At 41.0% G+C, this 18,848-nt stretch overlaps 1 protein-coding gene across 4 annotated transcripts in view; it reads left to right on the forward strand.

The window, feature by feature from the left end:
- MAN1A2 (mannosidase alpha class 1A member 2) overlaps positions 1–12,464 on the forward strand; it is a 149,153-nt gene extending 136,689 nt beyond the window's left edge. For 2 of the 4 annotated variants that reach the window (XM_010968097.3, XM_045505857.2), the window contains exon 13: positions 163–6,072. In XM_010968097.3, the coding sequence (XP_010966399.1) occupies positions 163–295 (133 nt within the window). In that variant the 3' untranslated portion in view covers positions 296–6,072. Of the gene's footprint in view, positions 1–162; positions 6,073–12,090 lie in introns of those variants that run through there. The other 2 variants (XM_074370275.1, XM_045505859.2) reach the window with 2 other exon arrangements.
- The last annotated feature ends 6,384 nt before the right edge of the window (positions 12,465–18,848 follow it).

Genomic DNA, 18,848 nt, shown 5'->3' on the forward strand with positions numbered 1-18,848 from the left:
GTTTTTAATCATTTGAATGACTGAGGTTTATTCTCTGATACGTTTTTTTTTTATCAAAGCTGCTCAAAATAGGTTATTGGTATCCTCTGCCGTTATAACTAAGATCACATGATCTTCGTGTTGAATTCTAATTGAAACTCATTTTCCCCCTTTTATTTTCAGATATTTGTATCTGCTGTTCTCCAGTGATGACCTTTTACCTTTAGACCACTGGGTATTTAATACAGAGGCTCACCCTCTGCCTGTGTTACATTTAGCCAACACCACACTTTCAAGAAATCCTGCTGTTCGATGAAAGCAGCTCCAGAAAGACCATTCTCACCTGTGTTTTGTTTACATGGACCACTACAGAAATTAGTCTGGAGAGGGGCCTTTTGAAAACCTGGACCTCTTAAGTCAACATGGCAGGGTGAAACGTGACTATTCCCCGCAAGACTTTTCACCTTGTAAATATCTCAGCTTTGAAATGATTCCATTTTATACCTGACCAAAACATACCCTGGTGTGTGCAGGACAGAGACCTGATGTGCTTTGATTCTTAACGAGATGGTCACATGAGAAATGATGCCTGTAACTACTAGATTGTTTTTAGAGTCCTAGAATATGGAGGCTAGATTTCCTATGGATAAGCCGAGAGTGTGGAGCACCTTGCAGGAATTAGAGATGGCCTTTGGAACCAATTATATATTTGTTTCCTCCCAAAGTGGAGCAGCTCTCAAATCAAAATATTTATACATTGTTTATCCTTTTTTTTCCTCTATTTTTAATAATAGAATAAATTAAAATAAACAAGAACAAAAGAACTGTGTAACTGCATCGGCAGCAAGAAGACTCGAAAAAGAAACAGAGTACCTATCTCTGTGTGAATTTTCAAGTTCCCCATTAGATGACCAGACGGGCAACCATTTCAAATCTCAGTCTATTCCATTGAAATTTTGTGGTTAAACTTGCTTTCTCTGGGAGCATGATCTCACAAAGAGTACTTTTCATGTCTTTGTCTCCATATTGAATCCTTGAAACTGCTATTTATCATAACCACTTTTTAAGAGCCTGGGTTTGGGATTTGTGCATGTTGTTCAGTCTAGTGTTGGTAGCATGACAAAAGCGGGGGAAATGCTGCAGTTTGTTGCCTTGAAACCTGTTCTAAGAGAAAGCCTTGGTTTTGTTGATAGGAGATTATTTTTCCAAACCAGCAAATCTACAAAGTAAATTTTGTCCACTATAACCTCATTATAAACTTAGTAGAATCCCTCAATTTATAACTTTCTTTATGTGGCTTGGCAAAATTCACTATACTATTGTGCAGCTCTGAATTTACCTTGATGAGCCAAATTACTTAGATAATTTATTAAATCAGAAACAAAATGCAGTCAAACTTCCTTAACTATTCTTGGGACCAGGGATCCTTTATTTATTATCTCATCAAAGAGTGAGCTTTTCACAAATATGTAAAAAATAAATTCAGCTCTTTTTTCCTCTAAGAATACTTACAGAAATCAAAAGAATTAATCAGAATAGCTTCAAAATAATTTTTAGTGGTTAAAATGTGGTATAATTAATCATATTACACTAAATTTGGGATATAGCTAAGTGGCTTTCTCTTCCATCAATAGATTTTGCAATGGTATTCCTTTTTAAAGAAATTATTATTTCTTTATATTTTGGCGGGAAGAACTTAAATTTTATCAAGAACTATAAGATAAATATCTAAGGCATAAATTTTCTGTCCCCTGAATTTCTGTCACAATGCAAGATACTTTTTTTTACATTTAATACAGACAGCTTCTATGACAGTAATAGTTGGGAGCAGTATTATTAGTTTGATATTTACTCAGAATTTCAAGATTTTATGAAAGTGTGCAGGAAGCCCATCTTAGAATTCTGAAGGCTTATCTTATTTGATAGTTTTTCTTTTTAATCTTTTATTAGCATGTGGTGGGTTTAAATTGGAAAAAGGTTTAATAAATTAGTGTAATTAAATATTTTCTAAGGGTGATCATCTTCTACCACAAGTAGTCAGACAGTCCTCACAGTTCAGCAAATGATCCATAAAATGATAACCACCTCAAGATTTTCAGTGTACATAGAAAACAAGGATGTAGAGCCAGTTGCATTATTTAAATCTTTAGGAGAGTTAAATTTTAGTAAATCTTTTCAAATTGTAATATCTTTTACTAGTTGAAAATTTTTTAATTTTAAATGAGAAGGATAGATAACTAACTTTAGAAGAAAAAGGGAAAGTATTTGGTTCTCAAAAGTGTTAGCTTTTCTCCCAAAAATAGCACAGGCCCACTTATGAGTCACTGAAAAAAATGAAAAGCTTGACTTGGCAAAAGACCCAGAACAGTTGTGTAGATGGCAGTGAACCTTCCCTCACTTCATTTAGAGGAATACAGAGGAAAGGGGCCTCCTTGGTTCCCCAGGAGCTTCTCAAGAAATGAGAAGACAGAACCCCCACCCCAAGTGCTCTGTTTGTATTTCTCAGATGACTGAGCTTGAGAGAAGGCAGAGAAGTGTACAGTCACGGCCAGTTCTGGTACAAACAAAAAAGTTTGAGAGGGACAGAGGAAGAGTCTTCACCATCTCCCTGCCTTCCCTGATGATGAGATAACTAGAGCTTATAACAATGCTTCCATTTTTTTTTTCCTTCTCCGAATACCAAAGGCAATTAAATTTAAGTCAGCTACAAATGGCTTGCCAGTGTCATGCTTTATTTTTGTTACAGATTTTAAAAATTATTTTCTCCAAGATCAGTCCTTATCCCATATTCTGCTTAGTTTCCAATTCTTCGCTTCATTCTGTCTTTTACAGTCTTTTGCATTTTGTAATCCTTATTACTCAGGTTAAATACTTACTACATTTATAAGACCTTCTGCAAAGAGCCTAGAGATGTTCCTTTTCAGGTGCCTCCTTAAAATCTGACACATTACTTTGTGCCTTTGGCACAAGCAGGCGGAGTAGATAGAACGTTTGGGACACAAAAGAATAAAATAGAGATGTTGAACACCCCTCTACCTTCTATATTTATTTTTCTGTTAGAATTTTAGAATCACACTTTTTGGTTCAAACCAGTATAAAGTTGTTAAACCAAGAGAATGTGGCCCCAACCAAAAAGAAGTCTCAGTGCAGAGAGGTAAGTACCCAGTCACAGGGTTCTTACTTTCTGGTGGGTTGCACAGATGTGCTGTTTTATGTATCTCTGACACCAACTTATTGTCTTTGAGCAGATGTTTATATGTAAAAATCAAACCTGAGTATTGAAGGAATGTATTCCTTTTGTAGACTGTTGACCCTGATTCTCTGTGGTGTCTTCTCGGGCAACCCAGGGCTTCACTTGGTAGATGCTAACCAAGTAGTTTGACATTTTGGTCATGAACTTCTCATCTCCATTCTCCATTGCCAAAATCTTTGTCAAAACTACAAATTTGTTGGTAAAACTTGTGCTTGCCATTCTCACCATGCAGTTTCTCCTTAGGCCTGGATTTCTTCAAATGAATGCATGAGTGAATGAGAGAGTGAGTGAACAAACACAGAGGACCTAAAGTGTGCCACGCATTGTGCTAGGCACTTTCAAGTATTAGAACATTTTGTGATTCCAGTGGCATTTTCTGTATGAGTAGTTCGTATCATTTTAAATGTTTTCCAGTACGATTCATGTTACAAAATCCTTAATTTTATATTTCATTTAAATTAAAGAAGAAAAGAAGTGATTTATAATATATTTTAAACAATGTGTTACTATATAATGCTAACAGCTATAATTGTAGTTAATAACTAACGCCTCGGGAAATGTCAAAGAAATACTTGATTTCTGATGCAACTTTGATTAAAATATTTACTTTAGAAATAAATAAAAACATTCTTATTTTGCTGTATCACTTTAATTACATAATTAAAAGTTAATGTTTTATAGAAATGCTGGTTATTTTATATTCAAAAAATTTTGTCACATAATTCATGGGTAAAATTTACAGTTGTACGTGATTTATGCTCTGCTGTGGGTCCTAGTAATGGCCCCATTTTAAATGTAAAGAAAACTAAAATATTTCTAAGTTCCTAATAACAGTTCCTAGTAATGGTATTTTTGAGTTCCTGTTTTTCTTTAGGTTCTCTTACCCTCAAATTGGCTAGCTCCTATCTTATCCACTCTTTACATAGGTATATACATAAATATAATTGTGCACAGAGACATTGTTAATACTGTCTGTGTTTGTTAATTAACAAACAGGAGTTGTTAACTGGTTTTGGCTGCACAAATTCTAAGCAGGATATTTGAATAACCAAATATGATCTGGAGTTTAATGTACTTACTCTGTTTCAGGAACACTGGTGAAGATGACTTTCTGTTCCTTCAGCTCATGCAGATCATGTTCTTTGTGATCTATAGTGAATCAGCCCGCTTTCCTGTGAAGGGCCAGATAATAAATATTTTAGGCTTTGCGAGCCGTACAGTCTCTCTCTGCTACTCAGTGTGCTGTTGAGACGTGAAAGCAGGTGTAGACACTATGTGAGGGAAGGGGCGTGGCTGTGCTCCAGCAAAACTTCATTTACTGAAACACGAAGGGCTCGATTTGGCCCACAGATCATAGTTGGTAACCCTTGATCCCAATTTAATTGGTGTAAGACCTTGAAATCTTTGATATGCATCTTTTATCTGGGTTTTGAGTACATAATTCACTTTCAAAGCAAAAAGATGTATGTATGTACAATTGTATGTTTTTGTGTAACCTAAAGCTATATATTTGTTGTCTTGAAGATAGATACACTCTACTGGAATCTGTTCAGGTTTCAATATGATACAGCTATCTGGAAAGAGGCATATTTTTTGTTCGTGGGGTATGCTATCAGCCCTTATCCTTGCCTTGTCATTTAATGCCACAATTCCAGAGTGTGCAAAAGGAAGGGTCCCTGCGGTGTCAAAATAGTATATTGGCTCCACATTCTGTCTGCTCAGTGACCTTTGGGCCAGGACTCTGAATTGCTGGAGCTGCAAAAGTTCCTCCACTTGAATACTTTGAGAGGCCTCTGACAGGAATATGATAGAATTTCTGACCTTTGTGCTGAAGAAACCAATCTCTTGAAAATTTTTAAGCAACAGAAAATGGGTTATGTGCCTCAGTTGCCATTTGGCAACCACTGTTCTTTTTCAGACTGCAGAAGGGCACCGCCCCTGTTACCTCTAGAGCAGCCTAAGGCTGAGGAGTGCAGAGAAAAGATGTGTCCGAAAGAGGAGTTCCCTATCTTCTTTTCTTGCACTTGCCTCAAATCCTTTTCCAGTCAATAATGTTATTTCAGAATGTCAGTTTGCATCATGTTTAAATTAAAGCATCTTCAGCCTCAGCCTTACACTTCTACTGTTTAACGACTTACCCGTTTTAAACCTTGAGCCCAGCAGAACTCGTGAAATGACACAACAGTGCTAGTGCGTACATACAGTGTACCAATTGTCCTGGGAATAGATTTTCCACTAAGAAGTTTATCAAATATTTCACTGTATTTGGAAATTTTAGAGGAGGGGAAGCCTGTACTCGGAGTGAAAGGGGAAGCACACATTATAAATGAGTTGCCTTTCTAGGTCCAGCATACCTTACAGATGGCTTCGGCTCAGTGTGAATGTTAAGTGTGAATTCACAGAGACATACGTCCACATTACATACATGTTGCCATGCCGAGGATTTTACATCGTTACAAATGTCTTGCAGCTGTCAGATGCTACAGAATTCTCCTGCAGATTGTGTACCAGAAAACCCCGTGGAGATAAGCTCAGCTCTTTCTTGGGAAAAGTCAGTTTTTAGAAAATTTGGAAGTTAGTTTTTGTTGGATTAATTGAATAAAGCATCCCCAGTTTTTACACTGGATTTGGAAGTTAAAATGCTATTTCTCAATCTCACTGGTCTAGGTCTTTGGTATAATTTTTCCTTAAACTAATAGGTGGGGCAAGTATAACCCCCTAAATCGGTACCCACTGGCCACTCCTGAACGGACTTCCAGTCATGTCCTCCATATGTAATTTTTATAAAGTAAAGGTAATATTGTATATTGAAGATTAAATAAAGATGCTCTTTAAGCGAACAGTCTGTTTAGCCTTCATTTGTTCCCACTGATGACAACAGAGTTCAGATCTTCCTGGTTACAGAACAGCTTTGGCTTTTACAGTCACTGGTAGTCTTTGGTCTCCCACATTCAGAGAGTCTTTCTTTTGGTTCAGCTAATCTTCACATTTCCTGATGTCATGGAAAGATGAAGAGTTTGCTTAAAGGGTAATTTTCATGCCATCTGATTTTAAGAAAACAAACTATAGACCTGTGTGACAATCTTATACTATGACTCTGCCTGTTCTCTCTGAGATCTAGTCTAGTCCCACCTCTGAGACCTTCAAGCTTAAAAGTTGCCTTTATCACTGGATCTCATTCCGTCACATTAGAATCTGACCTGACCCTCTTTAAGTGATTCTCAGGCAAAGATAGGCCCAAGAGACTTGAGGAGTAGGATCAGCTAGACTGTAGACAGCGGTTTAATCTGTTGATACTGTAAAAGCACAGGACACTTAAAAGTCTGTACCCATGGAGCATCAAATAGGTGGTAGTAAAACCTGAAATAGCAGCCAGTTTACATCCTTGAGATCTAATTCTTCCTGGCACAGTGGATTTTAACTTGATCAAAAATTTAAATGAGGAAATTTACATTATAGATACATCAAAATTAATTGTGAACTTACCTTTTCAGAAGCAACTAAAACAGGACCAGATAAAAGAATAAGGATCTCTCAGTGACTGTAATTTGATAAAATCTGGGCCTCTCTCTGTCTGCCAGGTACCTGACATTTTCATCATTATTCCATTAGTTTATAAAAGACTGTCAACATGCAGATAGCATTCATGTTAAGAGTATGAGTTCCTCATAGAAACAGGGTAGACTGGTGATTGCCAGGGGCTGGGAGGTTGAGGGGAGATGGGGAGATGCTAGTCAAAGGGTACCAACTCCATTTATAAGATGAACAAGTTCTAGGGATGATAGTTAACAACACTGTATTGTATACTTGAAAGTTGCTTTGAGAGTAGGTCTTAAATGTTCTCACCACACACATACCAAAAAGATGTATGTGAGGTGATGAATGTGGTAGCTAACCTTATAATCACTGCACAATATATGCATGTATCAAATCATATACACCTTAAGTTTACACCATGTTATGCCAAAATTATATCTCAATAAGGCTGTAAATTTTTTTAAAAAGAGCATGGATGGGTTCAGATGGTGAGAGACTGCAATTTGTTGACTGACCTAACATTTCTTTTTAAATGAAATTTTTTGCAATAAGATATTTGCTAGAAGTGTAAAATCCAGTGGCATTAATAATTACATTAGCAATGTTTTACAACCATCATCATTATGTATTTCCAAGACTTTTTCATCACTCCAGTCTCTGAAATCATTAAGCAATAACTTCCTATTCTCCCCTTAAGAAAATTTCAATTTCTTAACCCTAAGAAAATTTTAATGTTTTTTGTCTGTAGAAGGAGGATAATACAGGATTTTTAGGAGAATTAAATAAGAAAAATCCATGTACCTGGACTGAAATAAGCTCACAACTTTATTTGCTATTTTTAATTATTTTCATTAGCAACAGATTCCAAAAGGAATAGAAACAACCTAATAAAGAGGGGAAGGGCAGTAAAGAATCAAGAAAGCAATCTAGTTCCACCTCCTTGTTTTATACATAAGGAAACTGAAACCAAAAGCAGGTAAAATGAAGACATTGGATAGTCTTTAAAGTGGTTTTGCAGTTTTATTCATGATTTTATGAAATGTGCAGTTTCGTTGTTATTTTAAAGATTTAATGACATGCAAATATATTAATAATCTATATGAACTAAGCAGTTTAAAAACTGTCATAAAAGTCACTTTTTGTTAGAACACATACTCAGAAAAAAAAAACCACTAAAAGTTAACAGCAGTTATCTTTGTATGGTAGGAATATAAGAGAATTGGGTTTTTTTGCTATTTGCTTTGTTTAACTTCAAAATTAACAGCTTTATTGAGATATGGTTTACATAAAATAAAACTTTCCCATTATAAGGGGAATTTCAGTGATGTTCAGTAAGCTTATAGAGTTTTACAGCCCTTCCACAATCCACAAAGCTCTTCCATGCACATTTGCAGTCAATTTCTGTTCCTAACCCAGCCCCTGACAACCACTAATCTGCTTTTTGTCTTTATAGACTTGCCTTTTGGGGGCATCTGGTATAAATTACATCATACATACGTGGTCTTTTGCATCTGGCTTCTTTGACCTAACAATGTTTTCAAGCTCTGTCTACGCTGTAACAAGTATCCAGAGTTTTTTCCTTTTTATTGATGAAAATATTTCATTGTGTGAATATACTGGACTTTCTTTACCCATTGATCAGTTGATAGACATTTTGGTTTCCACTTTTTGGCAATTATGAACAACATTGTTATGAACGTTGCATACAAATCTGGGTGTGGATATGTGTTTTCATTTCTCGTGAGTATGTACTTAGGAGTTGGAAATGCTGGACAATATGGTAAAGTTACGTATAACTTTAAAAAATCACCATACTTTCTTCCAAAGTGACTGTTTTTACATACCCACCATGATGTACAAGAGTGAGAGTACCCGTTTCTCTGTATCTCCACCACCATTTGTTACTGTCTATCTTTTTTGTAGCCGTTCTAGCGGATGTGAGGTTGTATCTGCATGTGGCTTTAATTGCATTTCCCTGATGACTGATGGTGTTGAGTCTGTGCTGTTAGCTATGTGTGTGTCTTTGGTAAAATGTCTGTTGGAATATTCTGCCCATTGAAAAAATTGGACTGTCTTATTGAGTTGTAAGAGTTCTTTATATATTTTGTATTTATTTTCTCTAAGACTGTGGTTTGTCTTTTCATTTTCAATGGTGTATTTTGAATGAAAAATACTTTAATTTTGATAAAGTATAATTTAATAATGTTTTCTTTTATGGATTTTCCTTTTTTGCCTAATTCAAGGTCATGAAGGCTTTGACCTATCTTTTCTTCTTGAAGTTTTATAGTTTCTAGTTCTTACATTTAGGTGTATGATTGATTTCGACTTACCTTCTCATGTATGGTATGATCCAAAGTTGTCTTTGTGTGTGCTTATGTATCCCAGTACTATTTATTGAAAAGACTGTCCTTTCCCTGTTAAATTGCTTTGGTACCTTTGTAAAATATCAGTTGATCATAAATGTATGGTTTTATTTCTGTATTCTTAATTTTGTTCCTCTGATATTTATCTTTCCTTACGCCAACACCAACACCACGTTATGTTGATTACTGTAGCTTTAGAGCAGTGGCTCTCAGTCAAGGGATGATTTTGCCTGCTTCCCCCAGGAGACATTGGCAATGTCTGAAGACACTGTTGATTGTCATGACTTGGGGAGTTCGGGGGTGGTGCTCCTGGCATCTAGTGGGTGGAGGTCAGTGACAGAGACAGTATTTACTGACTACTTTTTTTTTCCCTGAAAATAGGTCACGCTCCTGTTTCTTTGCATATCTTATCACTTTTTTAAATTGAAAATTAGATATTTTAGGTAATATTATAGAAACTTTGGATTCTGATTTTATCTCCTCCCCCCAAGGAGGTAGTAATCGTTGCTCCTGCCATTTTTCTGTTTGTTTGTTTAGTGATTTCCCTGGACTAATTCTATAGAGATCGTCCTTCCTGTGGCATATATGGCCATTGATGTCTCTGCTCAGTGTTACATGTTTTGAATCTTACTTGTATTTTTTTAGTGTGGCTCCCTAGGAATCACCTCTGTGTCAGCATAGCTTAGTGGTCGGCCAATGATATGTCAGAAGTTGTCCTCAAATATCTTTAGCCAGTAAGGGCTTTTACCGCTTGCCAGTAGATCTGTGTGTAGGTTGTAGAACACGTTCAAAATGCGTGCAGCTTACAAGTTCATGCAGCTTTTCCTCTACCCTGGGCCCTCGTGAGTTGCTGCCTGTGTCCAAGGCCTCACATTCAGCCAGGAATGCGTGCAGATAGCTAGGGCTCTCTCGAGTCTCCCCTGAATATATACGCTGCCTTGTTCTTGATTGTAGGCTTCCAAACCACCAGGAATATGTAGCAAGGCAGACTATGGTTGTCTCATTCCACGGACCTATCTCCCTGTCAAATTTCTGGCCAGTCTGCCAATCTGTTGCTTGTCCCATCCAGAACCAAAACCTCAGGCTAGCTGCATTAATCTTTCCTATTCATTTACCACTGAGAATGCCCAGGAGAATGGAGTTTTTCTGCACTCACTCCTCTCCAAATCAAGTCATCTCCTTCCAACTTGTCCTGCCTGGGAGAACAGCCCTGCTGATGGGAGCTGGAAGGAGATGGGAGCAGCCCTAGGCTAAAATACCACAGATATGCTGTTCTAAGCCAACGGTCAGTAATTCTTCTTGAATAAATGCTTCTTGATTTATTGTATGCCTTTGCTCAATTTCTAGAAGTTTCTCTATTTTATTCTTTTTGGGGGAAAGAATTTGCTCCTCGCTCTGCCTTTTGCCATTCCAGGAATAAATAGAAGATGGCTGGCTGGATATTTTTATCAGTATTATTTATAAATTCCTCTAGAAATGTTAGCCTTAAAGCAATTCTCTTCCTATCTGAAAGGCTTTTACCTATGTCTAGCAAAACCTACTCGTCTTTTGTGTTCTCATACACTGAAACTTTTACAGAACCTTCCCTGACTTCCCTAAGTTTGAACGATTTCTTCTGTATTTGTACATCATTGTTCTTGTTCTTAACTCTCTTATGATTTATCACATTTTGCCTTATATTTATTTGTGGACTTGCCCTTAATGTCCTCTACTAGCTTGTCAGAGACTTAAGAATGTAGTATAGTAGCCATTTTTTAAATTCACTTAACAACTCATGTATCTGTTAAATAAACACCCAGACCTCAGTGTTTCCACCAGAGCAGGCTGCCCTATTGAAGGGTCCATTTCTCTTGATTTGGAATTTTCTAGCAACAAAACCTTTATCAAAGCCATATACACTAGGAAGAGTGTAAACATCAGAGAAGGGCTATGTCATGTATTGTGTCCTTTTTATGCAAATGTGGGAAATACTCAGTGTTGTTGGTTCACAGAGTGTCAGAAGGGCCTAGTAGGAGGAACAGGGATCTCTGATTAGTCAGGAATCCAAAATTGTAGTCTTTTATCTTCCCCTGAATGTTTGTAAGGCCTTAGGCAAGTTATTCAGCTTCTCTGAACCTCTGCGTATCTTCTGTAAAATGAGGAACCTGGGCTAGAAAATTTGCATGTGAGTTATGAGGTAGTTAATATGGTTATTATATTGCACACATATTTACTGAGGTTTCACCTACTGTTTCCAGAAGCCTCACGTATATAGAAATCAAAATAAAATCTCCCCCCAAACAGGGATCGGCCCAGTCACTCCTGGGACAAGTGCAGTAGCAGAGGATCGCATTCCATATGGTAGGGGCAGAGTAGGAAGAGCATGTTATCACGTTTAGGGTGGGCTTGGGAGGGGAGAAGATAATCAAGAAAGATTCTTTAAGTACTTGACACTTGAACTGAATTTTAAAAGGAAGTAGAGTTTGAAGGTAAGGGGGAAAGGAGCTATTGGATAAGGTAGAGATACCTAAAGAAGGAGGAGATATGAGATCCAGAGCACCGGTGGGAAGATCAGCCATGGACTTGGGAAAGGACACCCACTTCACTGAGACCCATAAAGCAATCCTCTCGTGCAGTCCTTTTCAGACCCCGAGACCGCTTTGTCCATGGCCCAGGGCAGGCCAATAGGAGCACCCACCAAGATCCCAGGAGGGACTCTCCCTTCTGAACACCTGAGTTCAGTCATCCACCAATACCAAAGAGCCCGTGAGATAACACAAAACAAATGTTATTTAGGAAAGAGATTAAGGGGCTTCCCTGGAAATACCTTCCAAAAATTCTCACCAAAACTTTGGATGACTCCAAAACAAATTAGCGTGGGCACAGTATTTTGAAAAGATTCATCAGTAAGAAGCCAGAAATAGATGCCACCACAGAGTGATAATCTCTCTCTCTCTCTCTCTTTTTTTTAATCTTCAGCTAATTGAAGCCTGGGAGGCTCGAGACACAGTGGAACCTCTTGCTTAAGTGTTTCAGTTCACCCTGCCGTTGGCTAGCAGAGCGATGCCGCAGCTCTTGGCTGCGCAGGCAAGCCCATACTCAGGACTTGCTGGGACCTACGGCGGCCCCAGCACAGGATTCCGCCTGCCCCAGCCAGGGTGCATGCCTGTCCGAAACCAAGGCAGTGCTGAAACGTTTGCCAAACGAGACAAATATTGCCTAAAAAAGACTTTTCCATTTCCTTCTTGATATGACCTCCCTTCCTTTAAAGGCTTTGAACTAATAGGTAAGAGTTATTAAAAGATGAAAAATGTTTCATATCAGAAGACAGACCTAGAAAACTTCTAATTTGAACCCTACAAATGATTTTGGCTCACATAGGACAACAGATAAATGCTGTGGAATTGTGTATTTAATGACACTTTATGAGTCGAATTCTAATTGCTCGCAGTTATTATTTGTACAGCTCTGCTGAAGTCCTTTAGGAATTATTTTTCTTTAAATATTTATTGAATATCTGTAAGCCAATAATCGTGCAAGGCACTAAAGATACAGAGCCCACTGTGACACTTGGGGATCTGCTGGGCTAGAAGAGCCAAAAATTATGTTTTCCAGTAAAAGTGTGTCCCAAAATGCTACTGGAGGTTAGGAAACAGAAACTGCTGGTGGCAAGAAGGCAGAAGGACATGGCAGCAACATGATTACTGGTAACAAGCCCCAAGTCTTCCCCACCGTGAAGCAGGGGACGTGAGTTTCCTAAGTAAAGCAAGGTTTAAAGGCTAGATTTGTTCCTTCGGGAGCAGGCAGAGCTACTTGGTGGTGAACAGAATGCAGAGGAACCCAAACCATCCTAACTCAAGCTTTCAGAGCAGAAGCATTTGACTGAAGTTTGAGGAATGAAAGGTTTGTTGGATGTGGAGTCCGGTTGCAACACACAAGGGAAAGTCATTTTAGGGAAAGAGGTGATCTTTAGTACGATCAGATTTAAGATGCTAAGGCCAGGCCAGGATGACACTTTACAGCAACCAGTCCTTCCAGGCAGGGCTGCATGACATGTTTAGAAGAGCTGGGGAGAGTGGAAGGGGAGGACACTGGAGGGACCACGGGCCCAGTCACCTGAGACTTAGCATCTGCTGCAGAGAGGTTGGCTTTTACGCTGAGTGAGGTAGGAGCCCCTGGGAGGCTGAGCAATGTGCGACGTGATTTGCTCCGTGCTTTTAAAGGGTCACTCTGGCTTCTTTGCGGAGAACAGATATTTGGCGGCCAGTTTAGAGGCTACTGAAATAATCCAGGTGAGGAATGGTGACTCGGACCAGTGAGGACAGTGTGTAATTTGAAGGTGAAGCTGACGTGATTTGTTCATGGCTTGGCTATGACTGTAAAAGAGAGAAGACACAAGATTGACTCTAGAGTTTTAGGCCTGAGCAACTGGCAGAATGCAGTTACCATTTACTGAACAGGAAACAGTAAGATTTAGATGGGGTGAAATTAGGAATGTGTTCTTGAACAGATTAATCTTGCAATTCCTATTGGAGAAAAGCTGCAGGAAGCTGGAGGCACAGGCTTGGAGAGTGGGTGGGAACTAGGGACTGAGGAAGCTAGGACACAGAAACCCCTGGGCAGGAGGCCACTGTCAGATGCAGCCCCCATCGTGGGACCATCACAGACCTGTTCTTAGTGGTCCTTTGCTTTGCAACCTCACACGGGGTTTGAAGTTTCTGTTTGATGAACAGTAGAGAGGGGTTCAGTTGCTCACTCTGGCTGTCAGGGGCAAGGAGCTTTTCACCCAGAGACTCATGTAATAAGGGAGTCCCTAAAACTTGGCAGTTCTGTCTAAGTGCTGGCAAGAAACAACAACAGAAATGACAGATATTCTGTGAAGTTGAGCACTAGAGGTTCAAATCGCAGGTTTGGTGCAGATTTACTTTGTGACCCTGAGCTACGATGCCAACATCTCTAAGTTTCAATCTTCTTATCTGAAAAATGGGTTAATACATACCTCTCACAGGGTGGTCGGGAGGATTAAATAGTTTGTCCCACATGGCACCAGTAGACGAACCCAGCTGAGGCTCAGACCAGCCTTGCTTCCTAAACTGTCCGTCCCGTGGGACAGGATCCCGGGCTGAGGAGTCACCCACCACTTGGCTCCAGCCCTGCCCAACAACTCCCCATCGACCGCAGCTTTTATTGGTGGAGGATGGTTGCTGTACATCCTGTGAGGACTGTCAGCCCCTCTGTAATTCAGGCTCTCATCATTCAGCTTAGCCATCATGCCCTTGTATTCCAAGCCCTTCGAAAATGCCAGGCACCCTGCTAACCACGTGGCAAACATTGTCCCATCTAATCCTCATAACAGCATGAGGAGGGTACTGTGATCACTCCCACTTCCAGATGAGGACACGGCCTCAGGCTAAGTAGCTCCCCCATAATCATTTGAAACAGGTCATTTGGAACCTAATGGCTAGGCCACACCACCCCTGCCAAGGGCTGATCAAGCCCACCTGCGGGCCCAGCGCTGGCCACTTTAGCTTATGGCATGAAGCCCACCTCCCCTGAGAGCCCCCTAGAAAAGTTATGGGGGGCCTACATTTCCTGCAGTGCTGGGTGCGCCCCTTCTTCCCCATCCTGGTCCAAGAGTGTTGCCAGACCTGGACGAGCCTAGCTGGAGCGCCGGGCCACCCGCGGGAGTCTGCACCTGACAGATCTCGGAAGCCTGGCCCTGAGCTTCCTCTGGCTCGGGCTGTGGCTTTCAGAGCTGTGCGGCCCAGGGCGCAGTCTGAGGAGAGGACTAGAGACCGCTGGAAGCCTCCCAGGCATGTCAGAGATCCGCTGCTGGAAAGGGCGCCCGAGTGGCGAGTGTCGCAGTGTGTGCAGTTCCCCCTGGGCACTCAGACCAAATACTGGGAAAAGCAGCCCTGTTTGTGGAGGACAGAGGGAAGCGGCCCACACCTGGCTTCAGCAGAGATGGCGTTTCACTTGACCCCTTTCACGAAATGTTTCTAAGAAACACAAAATGAAACATTCTGAGGGTTGGGTATTTTTCCACTTGGCAAACATCTGTGGTTTACAGGGCACACGTTACTCCTCCCTCCGCGCACTCTGGTCCTTTCCTCCTTCCTCCACCCACGCTCCCTGTTGGCCCCGCTCAGGCCGAGGGCCTGGACCAGCTGGGCACACTCAGCTCACAAGGCCTTGCCCCCTTGAGGAGGACTGCGGGAGACCACCTGGAAAGGAGAACGCCCTCATTAACTCAGAGCCTGAAGCCTGTGCTCCTAGGCAGCCAAGCTTCTTAAAAAGCAAGACCAGGGAGACAGAGCTCTCCTTGGCCTCTCCAGGAGCCGGGGGATGTCAGAAGGAACCTTGAGTGACATGCTTCCTGGTTTCCAAGCAATATCAGGAGAGAAGAGGATGCAAAGGGCAAAACCCTTAGCCACCCAGCACACCTTAGCCGGACTGAGTGTCCCTTAGCTTTCACCTTCTTGGGCTTAAGAACCACTAACCCTCTCCTAAAAGAAGCTAGAAGTTTTAAAAATATCTAGCTTGAAGGGGTCCTAGACACTCTCCTTGGAGATAATTTGCAAATTAGGAAACCAAAAAAAAAAAAAAATGAAGAGGGAGGAGGCTTGTTTAAACATCCATTCATGCAACGCTTGTTTATTTATAAAGCACATTCTGTAATCAGTGCCGAGTTACTAGAGGGTTTACAAAGATTAGTTATATTTAGTCTCTACCCTCAAGGACCTATCAATATTATAATTTCAACTTTGCTCTCAGGATACTTCGAATCAGGAAAAGCGCCCTGAAAAGGGCTTCATTCCATCTAGTCTTTTTGTCAATAAAATTTAAATCTGATTTTTTTTTTTTTTTTTGCGAAAGTGACTCAGTGAACAATTAGGCAAAGACATTTTGAATTAGAGTTAGTGTAGCCAATGTGGATTTAATTCAACTCAGCAGGCATTAAGTGAGCATCTGTTACATGGCAGGTACTAGGCTAGGCACCAGGATGCAGAGGTGAGTAAGTCCGTGTTCTCAAGATCACAGTGTAAACACGTCCGAACTACAAGGTGGATTACATGCGGTAAAAAAGCATGACATGCTGTGGGTGGAGAGAGGAAGACCACACGGCTGGAAATTAGGAAAGCTTTCTGAAGTTGGTCTTAGAGAATTCAAACAACCCTCCTCAGTTCTGCGCCCCCTTCTGTCTATCTGTCCTGTCCTCTTTTTCTCTTCCCAGCCAAGCTATACATTCATTTAATCATTCATCCAGACAGTCACCAAATGCTTATGTCCTAGGCAACGTTCTAGACATGGAGATGCAGCGATGAATAACCCGGATAAAGTCCCAAACATTTGCATACATTCCAGTAGGGCAGGGATGGGTGACAGATACCAACAAATGAATAAATAAATACATCATAATGTCAGTGATGACAAGTGTTGTAAATTGAGAGGGTGGAGGAGACAAATAGTATGGATGTGGAAGGCATTTTTTCTTTTGAATTTTTTTTTTTTTTGAAGTTTCATTTTCAAATACAGAGTTAGAGAAGGAAGGCTTTTCTGAGGTGGGGACTTTTGAGCCAAGACCTGAATGAAGTGGCTGATAAGCTTGGGAGCCCTGGGGGAAGGGGGCTCCAGGTAGAGGGAATGGCAGAAGTAGAAACATGTCTGATGGCCAGGGGCAGGGTCATCATAAATAAGCAGAAGGGCGAGGGAGTGGGGGTGGAGAGGCACGCAGGGGCCAGGTGAGGAAGGGCCAACATCAGGAAGGCGGCTTACGTTCTCCGGGTGACGGAAAGCCACTGGAGGATTTGGGCAGGGACTCAGATGATGTGATTTGTATTTTTAAAAGATTGTGGCTGTGTGTTGCTAATAAACTTTACAAAGTCAAGAAGGGAAGCAAGAAGGACTTGTGAAATATTTTCAATTTGAGAAACAAAAATGGAATTGACCATTCTGATACAGGGATATAGCAAGAAGAGCAAGGCTGGGGGTGAGGGGCTTCAGGGTCTCAAGCTTGGACATAGCAGGCGTAAAATGCCATATGGTATCTGGGCAGAGATACTGAGCAGGCAGTTGGGATACTTGGATCTGAACTTCAAGGAGCAGGATGAATACAAAGAAATCCATGTCTAGACACATTGTAGTGAAATGGCAAGACGTCAAAGATGGAGAGAAGACAGATCACTTAAAAAGTGATGCTAGCTTCTCAGCAGAACAATAGAAGCCAGAAGGTAGACCAGAAAGGGTTGAGTGGAAACAAGCTGTCAACCTAGATTTATGTATTTCACAAAAGTATTGCTCAAGAATAAGGACAAAGTAGTTATAGGAAACAAAATTGAGATCATTTACCACCAGAGGACTATGATAAAGAATAAACTTCAAGGAAGAAAGTGGTGCCAACAGGATGGTATGATACACAAGGAAAAAGAGGAAGCAAATAAGTGGTAACTATATCAGTAAACTCAAAAAGGCCTTTGCCGAGTTAAAAAAAAATACTCTAAACAGCACTGTGTGAGTTCAGAGAGGGGCAAAGGGAGCTGAATTCTGTGAGAGGAAGGAAGAGGCAGTTCAACTTTAAGACTTTAGGCTAAACGTGTATGGTAAACTTTGAAGGTAACCACTGAAAGGATGGAACTAGCATGCAGACATTCCCAGTGTGTAGAGAGGGAGAAAAAAATGAATAAAGGAAATAACTTGATGCATTTTTTTTTTAAAGGCAAGAGTGGGGAAGGGCAGAGATTGTCCGGTTAAAATAAAACAGTGATGTGCTGTTAATGCCAGGCGAGACTAAATGATAAAGGCAGGGAAGCGCCAAGTGCCTGCGTTGAGGGGTTTATCACAAAACAGTGACTCATCAGGCTTGCGCTTCAGAAGGATGAGACTGCCCGCAGCATGGAGAGCAGACTGCGGGGGCACGAGCTGGGGGCAGGAAGAAGAATTAGGAAGCTGCCCCAGAGTCGAGACTAGGAATGACAAGGGCCGGAGCTGCGGCTGTGGCAGCGACAGCAGGGACAGGCAGGGGCAGTTACCCCGGGGTCAAGCCCAAACTGGCCATGCTCTTGCAGTCAAAATGACAGCCGCAGGTCTCTGATCTCAAACAGGGACGCATAAGCCCTTGTGTGAGAGCCAGGCCTGAACGCTGAGCTCAACGTCAAGGCCTCTGGAATTGCGAGAGGCTGACCTTTTTTTCACTTGCAATTGACATCACTAGTGCTCTAAGCCATCTGGACCTTCTAATCCTGCTGCTGAGGGAGGTGGCTGTCAAAATGTCACGTTAAAACCCTGTCTCTGGAATTGTCCTTTGAGGCCCTGCTGTCTCAGAAACTAGAAAAACATGGGGGAAAGAGAGAAACAGACACACACAGAATCTTAAAACTACCAACTCTAACGTTGCTGCAATAAAATTTTCTCCCTCTTGAGCAAAACTTGGATGATCTCAAGTCCCTGCTCTCACAAGTCTTTCATACTTCACCGTGCGAGGAGAGCCTTTAATTTTACTTGGCTGGCCAGATTATTGTTTTTCACATTTCTTTCTACGTCTGAGGTAACACCAACCCAGAAATGGAGGTGGCTTGCCCAGGATCGCTCGACGGTAAGTGGCAAAGCTGCGAATGGAAACCAGGTTGTCTGGTGTGGGGCCAGTTTCTCTTTCTGCTGTCAGGTGGGAGCTTGTTTTGGTGGTGGGAGGGAGTTGTGGGAGAGAAACCGGCCAGCTCCAGCCTGTATTTCCATCCACC

Source organism: Camelus bactrianus, chromosome 9 (genome assembly GCF_048773025.1).
Source record: "Camelus bactrianus isolate YW-2024 breed Bactrian camel chromosome 9, ASM4877302v1, whole genome shotgun sequence".
NCBI classification, from domain to species: Eukaryota; Metazoa; Chordata; class Mammalia; order Artiodactyla; family Camelidae; genus Camelus; species Camelus bactrianus.